At 48.9% G+C, this 17,335-nt stretch overlaps 1 protein-coding gene across 1 annotated transcript in view; it reads right to left on the bottom strand.

The window, feature by feature from the left end:
• The window catches only part of DISP3 (dispatched RND transporter family member 3), a 60,123-nt gene that overhangs the window by 28,722 nt on the left and 14,066 nt on the right, over nucleotides 1-17,335 (bottom strand). Inside the window, exon 2 of the mRNA XM_084822283.1 lies at nucleotides 1,085-2,024. Coding sequence (XP_084678409.1) covers nucleotides 1,085-2,015 — 931 coding nt within the window. The 5' untranslated portion in view covers nucleotides 2,016-2,024. The remainder of the gene's footprint in view (nucleotides 1-1,084; nucleotides 2,025-17,335) is intronic.

Here is a 17,335-nt window from a genome sequence, read left to right as displayed (position 1 = left end):
TCACAACTGAGTAGTCACAGGGCCTCTTCCCACCCCACAATAAGACCAGGAAGTCCAGAGTCTAAAATTACCTAGGTGCACCAGTGGTACAACATCAGCTTTGCAAAGAGAAGGTCCCAGGTTCAACCCCCAGCACCTCCAGGCACAAGGTTCCAGACACAGGTGATGGGGAAATCAACTGCACTGACGGGAATAAGGCAGCTTCCTATGTTCCTTGTGTGGGATGCAGTGTTATCCAGGTTAATCCAGGTTAGCGCAAGTGTGCAACAGTGCTAATGTGCAAGTGGAATGAAAATTTTGTATGCCCCTAAAAAACCCTGATTCTGTTAATGAGTGGACGATGGAACGAAAGACGCCTGAAAAGCCTTGAAAAGCAGATGGAACAGATGGAACAAAATCCTCACAACGCCTGCTGCAGTGGAGGGAGACAGTATGGGAACCAGGACTACTCCATCATCAGTGCTGAAAGACTGTTTCCTTCCCCCCTCTTCCCTCCCCATCCCTTTCCCCCTTTTGTGTTGTGTCTTTTTAGATTGTGAGCCTGCAGTCGGAACACTTTAATTCTGATGGCCACAGTCTTTCGGACATTTCTAACAGAACAACCACCTAATCTGGTAATCCTTGAAAGAAGAGGACACTTTTGCAGTTACTGACTGGACACGTCTACTCTATATGGCCTGAACTTGGAGAATAATGCCACCTCCTGCACTGCTCTTGCAATCTGGGAATTCCGCCCACATTACTAATATTCTGTAGCTCTCACCTGTGTGTGTGTTTCAGCTCTTACAGTGACTGTTACTGATGAAGACAGAAGCTGAAACGTTTGATAGAAATTACAGAATATATATTTATCCCTGTTTTGCCAATTGCTTTACTATATCTCTATCTATCATATTATATTAATTATATTATATATAAATGTAATAAAATACATTTATTTTATGGAGACGGGTTTAAATATAGAGCAGGATCTATTATATGTAGAAGATTCTGAGAGTTTCAGTAACCAGCTGGATAACATTTCTCCAGACAAACATTTAACCTGCCCAGTGGCTTGGCCAGTCCGCTAGACAACACAACTCACCTTGAATGTCAGCCAGGTCCTGACCCAGGCCATCATAGTAGATTTTTCCACCCCTCTCAGTGGGGAAGAAATAGGTCATGAGAGAGCTAGGGGGCGAGCAGTAAGAGTAGGAACCCAACGGTAGGTCTTTGAGGACCTCATGCGGCTTCCAGCAGAACTCCCGGAAGTGCGGGTGGTCCATAATTTTGCGCTCAATCTCGTGGATGGTGACCAGACGCTCGGTGGTGAAGATGTTGTTCTCCACATCTCCCCGGGCAAGGAAAATGAGCTCAATGCGCCAATGCACATGGGTCTGTGTGTTGGCACTCACAACGGCATTGGAGTATTCCCAGTGGGGCGGGGCGCTCCGCGGTCGGCGGGAGGTTTGGTTGGCCGAAGTTGGTTGAGCCGGAGGAGAGGGAGAAGTCCTGTTCCAGCCAGTGCTGCGGCGTTTCCGCCTGGCTGCCCCGAGGCGGCCCAGCTCCGAGGAGTTGTGGTGGAGGTGCTGCAGCTGCTCAAAGATCAGCCTCTGCAAGGTCTCCGAGTTGAAGTCTGCCAGGTCCCGGCGACTGCGGCCCCAGGAACCAAACTGGGACTTGAGGGCCAAGGCGAGGGCATCGAAGCGCTGGGAGGACTCGTGGTTGCGGATCTCGAAGGCGTTGTATGAGATGTCGATGTCCAAAGCAGGGTAATGCAGGAACATCACTACAGCCAGGGTGGCTGGAATGCCACAGCCCAAGAAGAGGATGAGGCTGGCGGAGTAGGGGTTGGTGAAGATCCAACCCACACCATTCCAAAAGCTGGAGGTCAACACGGGTGTCCGTGGCCTGGAATTCCATTGGCATTTCCCACATAGCTGGGGGCTGTTGGTTCTCTTGCAGGGTCCAAAGGCTGCCTCCTCTTCCTCATTCAGCCAAGAATCCTGCAACAAGGGGTCATCCTCAGCGTCCATACTTCACACCTGGGTTGACAGGACAAAGGAAAGGACATGAGCCAATAGGTTAGAACCAGGAAGGGACATGCTGTGGCTCAGTGACAGAGCCCCTGCTTTGCATACAGAATGTCCCAGGTTTGGTCCCTGGCCTCTCCAGGTAGGGTGGGAAAAAATTATCACACCATACTGGCACTTTGTCAGCTGCCAGCTCTCAGTCCATTCCCAAGCTCTATTCATAGCACTGGTCTTAACCTTTCAAGTCCTTACTGACTTGAGACCAAGTTACTTGAAAGGTCACCTTGTTCTGCCTCCAGGGGCATTGCTGGACCTGGTTCTATGGCATCCTGGCCCCAATTCTATTCCCCAGGGCCCCAAATCTATTCCATCGAGCCTGGAGTGGGGTGGGACTATAGCTCAGTGCATAGAGTGCATGCTATGTATGCCAAAGGTCCCAGGTTCAATCCCCGGCATCTTCAGGTAGGGCTGGAAAAAGTCCTGCCTTGAAACCCCGGAGAGCTATTGCAGCCAGTCAGTGTCGACAATACTGAGCTAAGCGGACCCAGGGTCTGGTTCGGTCTAAGGCAGCTTCCAATGTTCCTAAGCAAAGTGTGACCAAGGGACCATCATAACCAACAAGGGATATGGATGGCTTTTAAAGCAGACCCAGCTAAGAATGTAAAAAGCTGCCTTCCAATCGGTCAGACTATTTGACCAGGTAGCCAAATATTGTCAGCTCTGACTGGCAGAGCAGTGGTTTAGAATCTTAGGCCCCTGGGCCAAATCCAGCCCCTCAGGGTCACCCAGTTCACCATGGTCCCTTACCTCAGTCCCATGCCCTTTCCCTCAACCGCTGATCCTTTGGTGAATTCCTGGCTTTTGTGCAGAACATGTTATATGGTTCACTGGGAGCTTACCAATTCCTGGTGATAACTACCCTGTCTGTTAATATTAGATTATTAAGCAATTTGGGATGTCCCTCGTGTGCTCACATCCTCCTCTAATAAAGACTCTTCAATTAAAAATTTCCTACTGAGGACAACAGCAATACATCACAGATTGTATCCCTACTAACCACATCAAGAGGTCCCCCCAATTTTTAATGATTTATAAAAGTACGACAAAGAGAGGGAGGAGACAGAGAGTGTCATGTTGAAACCTACCCATTATGCATTAATGCCCTCCCCAAAAAGCATCCCAACACTTCCATCTTAATTAATAAGAGTCATCAAATAATTATTGGCACATCTCCCACAGATCAAACTAGACATGACATCTGTGAATGGATTCTCCTGCTGTTCCTAAGAAGTCAAATCCATCCCTTTGGGGGCTTGCTGGAGTTCTGCAGCTGACCCAACTGAGCTTGCATTTGTGAGCTGAGCTGCAGGTTTTCCCCAAAAACTGGGACCTCCCCCCCTTTTTTGCAGAAATAGACATCTGTGCAAATTGCAGTTGCAATTTGCGTAATGTGTACAAATTGCAGCTGCGATTTGCGCAAATGTCTGTTTCCACAAATGAGAACACAAATACAGAAAACCAATTAGTTGGCCCAACTTGCTGCAGACCGAGCCGGGCCATCTAGTGGAAGACGAGCCTAAGTCCGGAGAGCGGAGGGGATGAAAGCTCATCGAGCCCCATCCCCCAAACAGATTCCTCCAGCATCCCCACCTCCTCATGGATACTCAGAAGCCTCTGAGATTGAAGGCTTCCATCTAAGGAGGCCACAACCCTATGGATGGCACCCTAATAGATCTCAAGGGGAATTCTAGCCTCCTGGTGATGCTCTTCTGTAAGCTGCGCCTTCCCTTTCAAAACTGGGGGCAGCAAGCCACTCAATCCAGGCAGCTGCCTTGCCCCCTCCCAGCTTATAAAATTGGTTCCTTTCGCAGAGACAGCCCTGAATCATCCAAACGTCACTCCAGCCACTGAAGTGAATTCTTCCCTGTGCCCTGCAGCACGGATCATCATCATGCCATGGAGGTGTTGTTGCTGTTGTTTTTTATTTAGTGGCCTTTTCCGGGCTGTCTGATGCGGAACAGTTTATGCTTCAGGATGAAATACGCCAAGGCTCTTTTCCAACCCCCTGCTCTCATTAAGGCAGAAAGCAGATCTTTCTATCCCCCCAGTCATGGTATTTATAACCCCTGTTATTTATTCTCCTTGCTGGAACAAACACACACTGACACAAAGATCGCGGCTTTTGTTCTGCCTTCCTTCACTAGCCACCCCAAAGCAGCTTGCTACCGGGCAAGGCCCTGCCGAAATGGATGCATGTGTCCGTGCATGCATGGCTGGGGTGCATCTGATTTTTGACTGCAAAGTCGGTCATGCAGAGGGCATAAAATGGCTCACCCTAGAGGGGCAAGCAGTGGAAAATCCTGAGGGACCAGGGAAGTCTGAGTGGGGTGACAGATGGCATCAGAGTCCCTGCTTATAAAGAAGTGGCAGAGCTGCGTCCCTGCAAACCCCGGCTCCACGACACCTCTGAGGGCAAGGGCTGTGGCTCAGTGGCACAGATTGAGAAGGCTCAATCCATGGCATCTCCAGGTATTTCGGACGACAACTTCCTGACCATCGGCAATGCTGGATTTTATAAAACCTGTTCAGCCTGTGTTTCGCAAATTGTCAGTCACCTTTCATTCCATCATCCACTCATTGATGGAATCCGATTTCCCCCGATTTCCTGAATCTGCGCAAATGCACACTTGCGCAAATGTGCAAAGCCCCCCCCCCCGGGCATTTTTCATGCGTTAGCCTATGGGGGAAATGCGCAGTTTTGATCAGTGCTTTAAAAAAAAAATTCCATCTGCTTTTAATTAGGAATTACCCAGTTCGCATCTCCTGGACCAAAGAATACATTTGAGAGCAAGATGCGCATGAAAAAAATGCGTACTTCTGAAAAATGTGCACAAAGACCCTTTAAATCAGTGAGAGAAGAATACATACGTTCCAAAGATGCCACTGCTTTTCCTCCCAAATTAAAAGTGCCCATGATCCAAGATGCATACTCTAGATGGAGTGGGTGGCTATGCCAGTTTTTTTTTTATAGGGTGGGGTGTGTGTCTGCTGCTTCCTGGCTTCTCTTTTCCTCCAGAAATGCAGTTTGTTGCAAAACCAGGTAAATAGCAGCCAAGCAGAAGTGGGGAGGGATTTTCAGAAGAAAAATGGTGCAGCCTCTCCCCACTCTGGATGGGGAACAGGTTGTGGCTCAGGGGGGGGGGTTGCACATATGCTTTTCCTTCTAAATTAAAAGCAGGTAGGTTAAGCACACTCATTTAAAAACAGAAGACATTTGCAGTTTGGCACACATTTGTCGGACTCAGAACTCCCAAAGCCTCATTCTCCTGCATCTGGAGAGCAAGATCCAGCACTTTAACCGCCAAGCCACACTGTCTCCCTGTGCACCACTCTTGCCTGCACACCCCCTTGGCTGTATTCTGCTACCCCCATCCATCCACACTGGAATACTGGAGGAGCAACTCCCAGTATCCAAGTCTTCCTTTCCTGCAAGCAAAATCTGTTATCTTTCCTCCTGGGCAATTTCTGGCGAGGCGAGGCTTCTCTTTGTAGCTTGACCCTGGAAGTCACAAGTAATTTCGAAACACAGGCAAGAGCCAATCTAAAGCTTCACCTTTGGCAAGGTTCCACTTCCGATGGGACTCCGAAGGCGAGACTACAGCCTAGCTTCTATCTCGACGGTGCCCAAGAAGAACCCCACGCCAGCTGCTTCTTCTAACAGGTAAGATTAGCAAAGGAAAAATAAAATGAACAAATCTCCCAGTTAAATCAAGCGTTCTTTTATTTTCTTTAAAACACACACACAAAGCATTGGATTGTTAAACAGAAACGGGGACCTGCGCCCCAAAAAACAAAACAAATCCAAGCTGTAATCATGTCAGTTTTGTAATGCAAACTGCTTTTATACAGATGCCAAAACTAGGAGGAGGAGGAGGAGAGCATAACATTAAAATAAAAATGAATGGTGTAAACTGGGAATCCTTGTGTTGGCAGGCAAAGCAATCCAGGGGTGGGACAGTTGGGGCCAGTCCTACCTTTAGGCAGAGTGAAGCAGTCAGCTCCGGAGGCAGGTGTTGGGGAGAGGGGGCAGTGGCAACAGGTCAGGCGGTGGAGGCTGCTGGTGCGATTTCGGTGGGGCTGTGGATCCATTCTGGGTTTCACCCAGAAGCAGCCAGAACTCTAAAGGCACTACCTAAGGTGCTGAATCCCCTCCCCTCCAATAGATTCAGCCCCTTGGATCGCTCCTTTAGAGTTCTGGCTGGTGCAGACTGAAACCCAGGATGGATTCACAGCTGCACTGAAAATGGTGCCACCACTGAGTGGGAGCATTTTCCCTTTCCCCCTCCCCCTCCATTTCAGGGGATTACACATGGGATTACAAATTACTAATTCCCCAATGGGAAACCTCTCCTAGGGACCATAGGACTGCAGCCTCGGGTGAGAAAGCCAGTGTGGTATAGTGGTTAGAATGTTGGACTGGGATTCCAGAGATCTGGGTTCTAGTCCCCACTTGGCCATGAAGCTCACAGGAAGACTTTGGGCCAGTCACAGACTCTCAGCCCAGCCTACCTCACAGGGTTGTTGTTGTGAGGATAAAATGGAGAGGAGGAGGAGGAGAAGGTAAGCCACCTTGGGTTCCTTGCAAGAGGAAAAAAGGCGGGATATAAATGTAATCAATCAATCCATCTATCAATCAGTATGGGTAGAAATGTGGCCAAAAAGAAAGGGGCGGTGGGAGGAGGAGAATTAACAAGAAGACAGCAATGTGTTAGAGGGTTGTAAAAGGACTGATGGAATGGAGAAACTGTATCCAAATACTGATACCAGCATCAAACTATCTTTACCGGTTCCTGGTTTTCTTCCAGGCCCAATACGGAGTGCTGAAAATATGCAAAATATTTCCAAAGAGCTCAGAAGTCCTTTGGTAGAGCTCCGTTCGTGGTACATATGCAGGACTAGCTTCAAAAATGTAGGACACCGTGGAATTTCGCAGATACAGTCTGTTACAGTGAGCACTTCCTTGAGACAGGATCTCAGTACTGTGTGGTGTTCTTTTTCCCTTCTCCTCCTCCTCCTCCTCTCTCCCCTCTTCTGTAAAGGGCCATGAAAACAGCTTCAGGAAAGAGAGAAACAGTCCAGAATAAAGGAAGCAGTAAGGAGACTGGTTCAAGTAGGGGTCCAGGTGGTAGGGTGACTCAAAGTACGGAGGGTGGGATCTACTTTACCAGCGTACAGCATGTTCTACTCTACTGTGGATGCTCAAAAGTTCACATTTGATTCTGAACTTAATAGGAAATTCAGAACACATTGATCCAGGCTTGCTACAAAGAATGGACAAGTTTTGACTCACAAGTCAACTAATTACAAAAGTCGGTGGCATCACTATTCACAACCCCCTGGACTTATAGGCACCCAGGTCCTTGGAGACTTTAAATAAACCCACCCCCTTTTCTCCTCTCTGGCAAAATTGACTAAGTCATCATCCCTGCAGCCTTGCTGCAATTTCCCAGGCTGATTGGAATAATTGCTTCATTAGTTGTTTTTAAGGCTCCGCAGAGCCAAGAAAAAGCTACACACACACACACACACACACAGAGAGAGAGAGAGAGACAGACAGACAGACAGACAGAGAAATTATTTGTACAGCCCTGGAAAGCAGCTGGGCCTGATAAGACCTCCTTGGGCAAGAACAAGGAGGGAGCTGGTGTACGATCTATATAAAATTCAGAAGACTGAGATCCAGGACATTCCCCACTAACGCCAAATTCCCTGCAACAACGTAACCTTGGATGGACGTAAAGCCATGGAAAATGGGGGATTGTTCATGTATTTATTTACAAGTATTTAGAAACTGCTTCCATCTCCAGATTTCAAAGCAGTGTACACAAATTCTAGAAAAAATATTTTTAAAAACTAGGGATGGGAAGACAAGTGATTTTCACGACCACACAGATTCTCCAAACACCACCTTGAAGCTTGGCTTACCTCATTTGCCACATCTTTTGCACTCTTTTTTCTTTGTTTCCAAACAGAAGCATGCATTTCAAATGGGGAAAATGTGCATTCTTGAAAAGTGGATCAGAACACACACCTTCCCTCCATAGAGTAGAGAGTGAAAATGAACATTTTTCAAATGTGAATGCAAGTTTGGGGATTTGCCATCATTTCTGAAGAACATGCTCTCCTGCTCAAGTTCAGGGTTGCCAATGGGACACCTTCACATGACTTGCAGACATAATTGAAATTGTTGTACAACCCTAGTTAAAAATCCCAAAATACATAGAATCTATTGAATGTACAAGATAAGATCAGAAGAGCCTTGCTGGAGCAGACCAAGGGTCCATCTAGTCCAGCATTCTGTTCACACAGGGGCCAACCAGCTGCTCATGGGATATACAGGAAAGAAGGCAGGTTTCTCAGGTGAGCAGGTCCCAAGCTCTTGAGGGGTTTAGATACTAGCAACAAAACCTTAAATCTGGCCCAGTTGCAAACAGGCAGCCAGTGCAGTTTATTCCGCATATTGCAATAACGTTGAGATGAGCAATGACTCAACTACCGTAGCCAAGCTATCCCACTTATGGATGGAAGAACCAGCCATTTTCGAGGTCGCCGCCATTCCCCAAAATGCAGTTGCAGGCTTGCTCGGTCTTGCTCCCATTTTCAATCTATTTTTGAACTAATTCGAACAGGCAAAGGGCACATTTCGAATGGAGAAAATGCACATTTCTGAACCTGGGTGTGTGCTGGGAGATCTGGCTATATAAGCCTTCAGCTGAGACCTGCTAGCTTGCAGAAAGCCACCTTTATTTCACCTTCCAGTACCTTGAAACCTTGCTTCTCTCCTTGAACTGATCTCTTGGGCTGCCAACTGTCGATAAGACCCTGCTTTTGGGCTGCCCTCATTTTTTTCTGGACTGGTATTGTCACTCTTGACCTTTGGCTTGTTTACCAACTTTGCTGAACGAATTAGTCCTGAGCTTACCCCAGGGCTGAGCCTGATCTAGCCTTGGCAGGACACAGAGCTTCTCCGAAACAGAATTCCGCTCTCGGGCTGAAAGAAGTTCAACACTACTGCTATATCCACACAGCAGGGGGAAGCATCTACCAACGTCCTTTGGCCAGAACATTAGGGGTGAACGAAAGTCACTTACCTTTTCTCGCAGCTTTTTCGCGGTGGGGGGGAGTGCTTCGCTGCTCCCCCCGCGAAGTTCAGGCCAGGGGGGGGAGGCTTCCCGCCTCGCCCGGCCGAAATTCAGGCCGGGGGGGAGGCTTCCTGCCTCGCCCGGCCGAAATTCAGGCCGGGGGGGAGGCTTCCCGCCTCGCCCGGCCGCGAACACGAAAGTAAAAAAAAAAAAAAAAACGTCCCCTGATAGGCTACGTGACGATTCACGTAGCCTATCACGGCTAGATCTGGAAAGTCAGCCGTGATAGGCTACGTGAATCGTCACGTAGCCTATCACGGGTGACTTAAAAAAAAAAAAAAAGCGTACGCGAATGGCGGCCCCCATAGGGAGCCGCCATTCGCGTTCCTTATTTAGTTGCTGTAGTCTACGTCAATCTTTACGTAGACTACGGCGAAAATAAGGGCAACGCAAATAGCATTGCCCTTATTTTCGCCGTAGTCTATGTAAACATTGACGTAGACTACAGTGACCAAATAAGGAACGCGAATGGCGGCTCCCTATGGGGGCCGCCATTATCCGTACACACTTTTTTTTTTTTTTTTTAAAGTCACCCGTGATAGGCTACGTGACGATTCACGTAGCCTATCACGGCTGACTTTGCAAATCTTGCCGTGATAGGCTACGTGAATCGTCACGTAGCCTATCAGGGGACGGTGTTTTTTTTTTCCTTTCATTGCAATGGCGGGGGCGGCAGCCGGTCGAAAGACCAGCTGCCGCTCCTGCCCCGCTCGAACACCGGACGAACCGCCAGCCGGACCCGCCGCTGGGAGGGACATTCAGGGAAGGTAAGTCCCGTCCCGGGGGGGGGGGCGGGGGGCGGGGGGGCGGAGGATTTCTCCCCGAAACTTGTTCGGGGGGCCGAACACGTTGGCGCTCGGCCCCCCGAAGTTTCGGGGAGAAATTCTCCGCCATCCCTACAGAACATGCACCTCTTGGGGTTTTTGGAATCTTCCAGGAGGAGGCAGTGGCATGACCTTTTCAAGTGTTTACTGCTGGAGAGGATCTGATTATTTTAATGCCAGGCGCCTTGCCAAGCTCCATAGCTTGCTGTTGCAAGGCTGGAGAGGCTTCTGAAAGAGTTGTGTCAAGTGCAGAAGTGGTTAAAACACACACACACACACAGAGCAAGCGCATGTCATAGAGAAGAAGGCTATCAGTGGCTGCAAGTCCTGATGGCTATATGCTACCTCCAGTATCAGAGGAGGTATGCCTTTGTATGACAGCTATTGGGGAAAAGGACTGGGAGGGCATGATTGCTCAACACCTTGGATAGCTCCTTTAGATTGCTGGCTGGTTCTGACTGAAACTCAGAATGGATTCACAGCCCTAGTGAAATGGGAGCCACCAGCCTCCACTGGTTTGAACAGAATGCTGGATGAGATGGACCTTGGTCTGACCCAGCGCAACTCTTACGTCAACACATTGCAAAGTTAACGCTACCTTCCAGAAAAGTGTGGTCACCAGGGCCCCTTGCAAATATAGATGCGGGGCCCTGAAACCCACAAGGGTGTGGCATCAAAAGGAATTTTTCACCCACGCTTGGCGTGCCAACCCTGCAAACTTGGTGGCTGAATCCAGGTCTCCCGGCTGTGGAATTCCCGTTGGTGAAGAATAGGGCTGAGCAAGAACTCCGTTCCAGCTCATTTTTGATCGGAACGGTTTGAAAATGCAGAAAACTTCTCCAAATTCAGGATGAAAAGAAGTTGAGGTTAAAAAGAAAGAAAGGAAGAAAGAGGAAGCAATTGTGGGAGAATGCAAAGATGATAGATTCCTCCACCCCTTGTTGCAGAATGCCACAGAGCCCTGGCTCCATGGAACATAGAAGTTCAATAGAGACAAAGGAACTTCCAGCAAACCACGATCAAACCTCTCTTGGAGGTAGCTCTGGAAAGCATCTATCCTCAACGGGAGAAGCTACACCCACAACATGCAGGACACAGAATCATGGGCTCAAGTGGCAGGACGCCAGATTCTGGCTGAACATCAGGAAAAACCTCCTGACTGTTAGAGCAAGACGACAACGGAACCCATTACCCAGGGAGGCGGTGGGCTCTCCCACCCTGGAGGCGCTCAAGACGAGGCTGGGCAGCTACCTGTCGGGGATGCTCTGACTTGGATTCCTGCTTTGAGCTGAGGGTTGGACTCGAGGGTCTTGTAGGCCCCTCCCAACCATACTGTTCTATGATTCTATGAACATCTGATTCATCTGTGCAAATGTTTTGGCTCCAGGGACCAGGGTTTCGGGGAGAGAAGAGAGATCAGGGAAAAAGCCTGAACCAAAGACAAGAATATTTCAGCTGCAGCAGCTTGATGCTCTTGAGGCAGAGAGTAGCAGAGAGTAGAAACCCCATGTGATCATTCTTCTCCCTCCCCCCCTCTCTTTTTACTCTGGTGTGGGGTCGGTGGGTGGAATGAGAGCCAAGGAGGTTAGGTGTGAGCCTGGGGAGAAAGAAAGTGTTGTGGTGCTTAAATATGGGCACATCATCTGATCCCCCCACCAAAGACGAGGCTCACCCCCTTTCTGCCAGAGGCGCAAGCCATGCTGAAAAAAGGAAGGCATTAAAACATTAGCATGGCTCACTGAACAGAGTTCGCCAAGCCACAAAGCCGGGGGCGGATGGAAGAGAAGGGAGCGGGTTGCCAATGCGAAACAACAACATGCCTCAATGAAACATGCCTCATGCAAATGGATTGCACTCAACGCTCAGGTGAGTCCATTTCAGCCAGGATTTATCTATTTTTAAAATACTTCAGGGATTGTCTTGAGAGCCAATGTGGTTAGGGCATTAGGCTGGGACTCGGGAGACCTAGGTTCGAGTCCCCACTTGGCCCTGAAGCTCACTTGGGTGATTTCAGGCCAGTCACTGGCTCTCAGCCTAACCTACCTCACAGGGTTGTTGTGAGGATAAAGTGGAGAGGAGAAGGATTGTGTATGCGACCTTGGGCTCCTTGAAGGAAAGGTGGGATATAAATGTAATAAATAAATAAATAAGATTTGAACAGGCTGGAACACTGGGTTAAAACCAAAGACTCCAAAATTCAACAAAGATAAATGCAAAGTCCTACATTTAGGTATAAGCATCTGTCAGGTTTCCCTTTGCCCCCACTGATCTTCAGACGCCGAATCAAACACAGACAAAAGGCTTCAATCTACAGCTTTTAATTCCATTACCACAAAGGGTCATGCAGATGCAAATTCTCAGTGACTCTCAGTCTGTACGGAAATGCCTCCAGGGGGTTCAAAAGGTAGCTATGAAAGTTGCCCACCATTTGAAAGAAAAGGCAGGCTCGCTGCCTAACTTAAGGGGTGGGGGGAGGTCTCTCTCCCCTGAGGCTTCTAAGCACTGCTGTTCACACAGGACCAATTGGGAAGACCTCCTGAGTTCGGCCCCAGCCATCTCCCTCTTGGCTCTGCGTCTGCGCCTTGCATCTATTAATTCAAATTCGTCAAACACCACCTCTCCCTCTTCACTATCTCTAACGGGGGGGCGGGGGTGAAAAAGGGACCTTCCTCCAGCTGCACCTTTGAAACCTGAGGAGCCTGCCTCGCCATCTCTGGAATAGCCTGGGAACATTCCTCCCCCATGTCTGGCGGCTCGCCTTCAGACTCTGAACTGCTCTCCCACTCACTGCGCTCAGAAGTGCCCCTGACAGCATCACAGGCACAAGTATAGGATGGGGCAGACCTGGCTTGTCAGTGGTCAATGTGGAAAGGGTCTAGGAGTATTGGTTGATCACAGGCTGAAGATGAGCCAGCAGGGTGATGCTGCTGCAAACAAAGCTAATGCCATCTTAGGCTACATTAACAGAAATGTGGTGTCCAGATCATGAGAAATAGTTGTTCCAGCTCTGTTTCAGCTCTGGCTAGACTTCACCTGGAGTACTGGGTCCACAGTTCAGAGTGCCATACTTTAAGAAAAGCATTAGCAAATCAGAACATGTCCAGAAGAGGGTGGCCAGGAAGGGAAGGGGAAATCAAATGCTATAAGGAATTGTTGAAAGAGCTGGGTAGGTTTAGCCTGGAGCTGAGAAGATTATGAGGGGTTATGATAGCAGTGTGCAAATATCTGAATGGTGAAGATGGCACAGACATGTTCTATGTTGCTGCTCCAGAGTGCAGGACTAGAACCAATGGGTGGAAATTGCAGGGAAGCAGATTTTGGCTAAACATTAGGAGAACCATCCTAATCATCCAAGATGTTAAGTCACTGGAGCTGACTGCTTTGGGAAGTGGTGAGCTCTCTTTCACTGGTGGTCTTTAAGCAGAGGCTGAATGGTCATCTGTCAGGGATGCTTTAGTTAGACTTGATGACCTCCCAGGTACCTTCCAATTTCCCCTTTAAAACCCCCAGAAAAAAAATGAGACCTTGGATCTCTGCGTCTTCAGAAGGGAAGCAATTCCATCAAATCCTTTTTGTGTGGCATTTTTTTACAGGGATACACGGGTGCCCATTGAAAGGATGCTCCCCATCAGGATTAGATCAGTGCTTCACAGATGTTGTTGGACTACAAGTCCCATCATCCTTGCACAATGGGCCATGCTGGCTGGTGATGATGGGAGCTGCAGCCCGGCCTCATCCAGGGGCCCAAAGTTGGGAACTAGTGACTGGTATAAATGCATAGATTTTACATGGTAATAACATGATGGCAAATATTATTTTAGGATCTTGAAATGTTTTTAATTTGTTTTTGTTAATTATTTTATTAACAATTTGTACTTTGGTTTCCCTTTTGGTTGATATGAGAATTCTATTTGTTTTTGTATGCGGATGGCCTGATTGGCTAAAAAGCAATAAACTGTAAAGCATAAATTGAACTATCCGTGGCTAATAACCATGCCTCCCAGACCTTGTGATCTCCAGATGTAATGGCCTACAAGTCCCATTATCTCCAGCTAGCATAGCCAATGGGAACTCTAGTCCTTGAGCTGCAGTCCAACACATCTGGAGGGAGCCAAGTTGGGGAAAGCTGGTCTTACTACAGAGAGAAGAGAGATTTTGCCAGGGGCTAGGGACGGTTGTATTACGCCTGGCCACAGGCTATTTGATTAATCATATTTCCACCTCCATTAGAATGACCTTGGTTCAAGCCTGTTGCATTGTAGAACTGCTGTGCCCCACCCTCCTGAAAAGCAGGGCTTCTCCAAACACCTCAATCGGCTCGGTGCTTACTCATAGCTGGGCCTTTGAAGCTTGCTTTGCTACTAGCACTGTTTTCCCTTTGCTAGTAGCAGTGTGCTTTTTTGAGAGAGAGAGAGAGAGAGAGAGAGAAGCTGCCTTGCCTCTCCCACAACTATGGCTTGGCGGCTGTCATCCCATCAGGCTACCTGAACAATCTCCAGCCCAGCTAGTCATCCTAAAACCTGCAAAATGGTGCCTGCGCTTGCTGTTTTTCCTCCTCCCCTGCCCTCTCCTGTCCCCTTTTCCTCATGCATTTCCTGTCCTTCAGATTGCAAGCCTGAGGGCACTGCAAGCTTCCACACACCCAATCTTTGAAAGTTGCTCTGCAATAGGGGTGCACGAAACCCACTTACCTGGTCTCGCAGCTTTTCGCGGTGGGGGGGAGGCGCTTCGCTGCTCTCCCCCCGAAGTTCAGGCTGGGGGTGGGAGGCTTCCCGCCTCGCCCGGCCGAAATTCAGGCCGGGGGGGAGGCTTCCCGCCTCGCCCGGCCGAAATTCACGCCGGGGAGAAGGCGCCTCGCCTTGCCTCGCCCGGCCGCTAAATTAAAAGTTAAAAAAAAAAAAACGCCCCCGTGATAGGCTACGTGACGATTAACGTAGCCTATCACAGCTAGATCTGCAAAGTCAGCCATGATAGGCTACGTAAATCGTCACGTAGCCTATCACGGGTGACTTTAAAAAAAAAAAGCGTGTACGCCAATGGCGGCCCCCATAGGGGCCGCCATTCGCGTTCCTTATTTGGTCGCTGTAGTCTACGTAAATCTTTACGTAGACTACAGCGAAAATAAGGGCAACGCAAATAGCGTTGCCCTTATTTTCGCCATAGTCTACGTAATCTTTACGTAGACTACAGCGACCAAATAAGGAACGGAAATGGCGGCTCCCTATGGGGGCCGCCATTATCTGTACGCGCTTTTTTTTTTTTTAAAGTCACCCATGATAGGCTACGTGACGATTTACGTAGCCTATCACGGCTGACTTTGCAAATCTAGACGTGATAGGCTACGTTAATCGTCACGTAGCCTATCATGGGGGCGTTTTGTTTTTTTTTAGTTTTATTGGAATGGCGGCAGCGGTGGCAGCCGGTCGAAAGATCGGCTGCCGCCCCCGCCCCTGACGAAGACCCGACGAACCGCCGCCGGGAGGGACATTCGGCAAAGGTAAGTCCCGTCCCGGGGGGGGGGTGCAGGGTGCGGGGGGGGTGCGGAGAATTTTTCCCCGAAACTTGTTCGGTGGGCCGAACACATTGGCGCTCGGCCCCCCGAAGTTTTGGGGAGAAATTCTCCGCCAACCCTACTCTGCAAGCCTTTTCGGCGAAAAGAGCAGGGTCAAAGAGCTTACAACGAAATAACAAGCAAACAAATAATAAAACTTATTGTACACCTAGCATAACTCTCCACTGTTGTCATCTAAATAAGATCAAATGCTTTTAATGCCCTACTTCAACTGCAGAGACAGCGCTGCGTTTCACAAACTGAGGAATCGGTTTGGTGCAGGGAAACCCATCAGATTTCAGAGATGTGAACATCTTATCTTTGCCGTAAGTGGACGGCCTGGGAATAAAGCATTTACCTGCTGATGATCTCGCTCTTTAGTTGTCAGTGAATGCTACTTTATTGCCACCTATGATGCAGCAGAAAATCTGTCACCCTAAGCGCTCCAGTCTACTGGCAATGGGGGGCCGTGTGGGGGGGGGAAGTGTGGAGAGACAAGAGGGAGATAAAGAGCATGCAATATTAAAGATTACAGCTCTCTCCAAAGAAGAGGCACTGCACAGCTTAGACGCTGCAGGGGGAGAACAGAGGAGAACGAGCCATCCAAGTTTGTTATTTGGAAAACATAAACGGAGAGAGGCAAGTAGCCGAAGCTATTTCATCCTGGGGGCACTGCGTGAGCCAGCATGAAGCTCGTAAAGAATTAAGTCAACCCTATGGCAGGGATGAGGAACCTAATTCAACTGTTGACAGCCACATCCCCTTTTCTGGCCACACCCACTTTCCCCTGACGTCTGAGACTTTGGTGGATTTACAGCTTTTGCATGCCCCCCTCCCCCACAATACGAAAAGGTTGAAATGCCTCTCCTAAGGCTTAATTATTGCCAGTAAGTGCTTTAAGCTACAAGATAAGAAGATAACATAAGAAGAGTCCTGCTGGATCAAAGCAAGGGTCCATCCAGTCCAGCATTCTGTTCATGTCATGGCCAATGGGAACAGTCTCCACCAGCAGCCATTTTACCAGGAAAAGGGAGGCCCCCTCCATTGGGCCTGGCTGGGACCAACAGCCATTAGGGTCCTCTTCCCCAGAACCATCTCTGGAGGCATCCATTCCTTCCGGTCGTTCTGTCATGTCAACATGTAACAATAGGAACCTTCCGAGGCCTGGATTTGCGTGTTTTCCTCTTCCGTTTCTAGCATGTCTCTTAGATCAGTGCATAAGAACATAAGAAGAGCCTTGTGGGATCAGACCAAGGGTCCATCTAGCCATGCTTTCTATTCAAACAGTGGCCAACCAGCTGCCCACGGGAAACCCACAAGCAAGACATGAGTGCAACAGCACCCTCCCGCCCATGTTCCCCAGCAACTGGTGTACATAGGCTCACTGCCTGTGGTACTGGAGGCAGCATATAACCATCAGGACTAGTAACCATTGATAGCCTCCATGAATTTGTCCAAGATGCTGGTGTTTGGGGTGTTTGGGCTCCACCCCATCTTGCCTTTTGCACTGCCCACCACTGGACCCCGACCCCTGGGAATGGTGGTCGAAAACATCTGGAAGTAGACATCACATTGAGGAAGGCCTCTCTATACAGAGGCAGGGCAAGGGCAGAATTTAACTCCCCTCTCTCAGATGAGGCTGTTTATGACCACTTCTCCATGAGCTCGCCCAACTTGATCTGCATCAAGTCGGGCCAGCTCGCTGATTTTCCAGGTTTTTAAAATTTGTGTAAATCCAAAGTTGTG

This window comes from Heloderma suspectum, chromosome 15 (genome assembly GCF_057233095.1).
Source record: "Heloderma suspectum isolate Gila_16-S chromosome 15, 16-S_ref, whole genome shotgun sequence".
NCBI lineage: Eukaryota > Metazoa > Chordata > Lepidosauria > Squamata > Helodermatidae > Heloderma > Heloderma suspectum.
The sequence above is the reverse complement of the archived record's forward strand: the minus strand, read 5'-3'. Positions and strand labels throughout refer to the sequence as shown.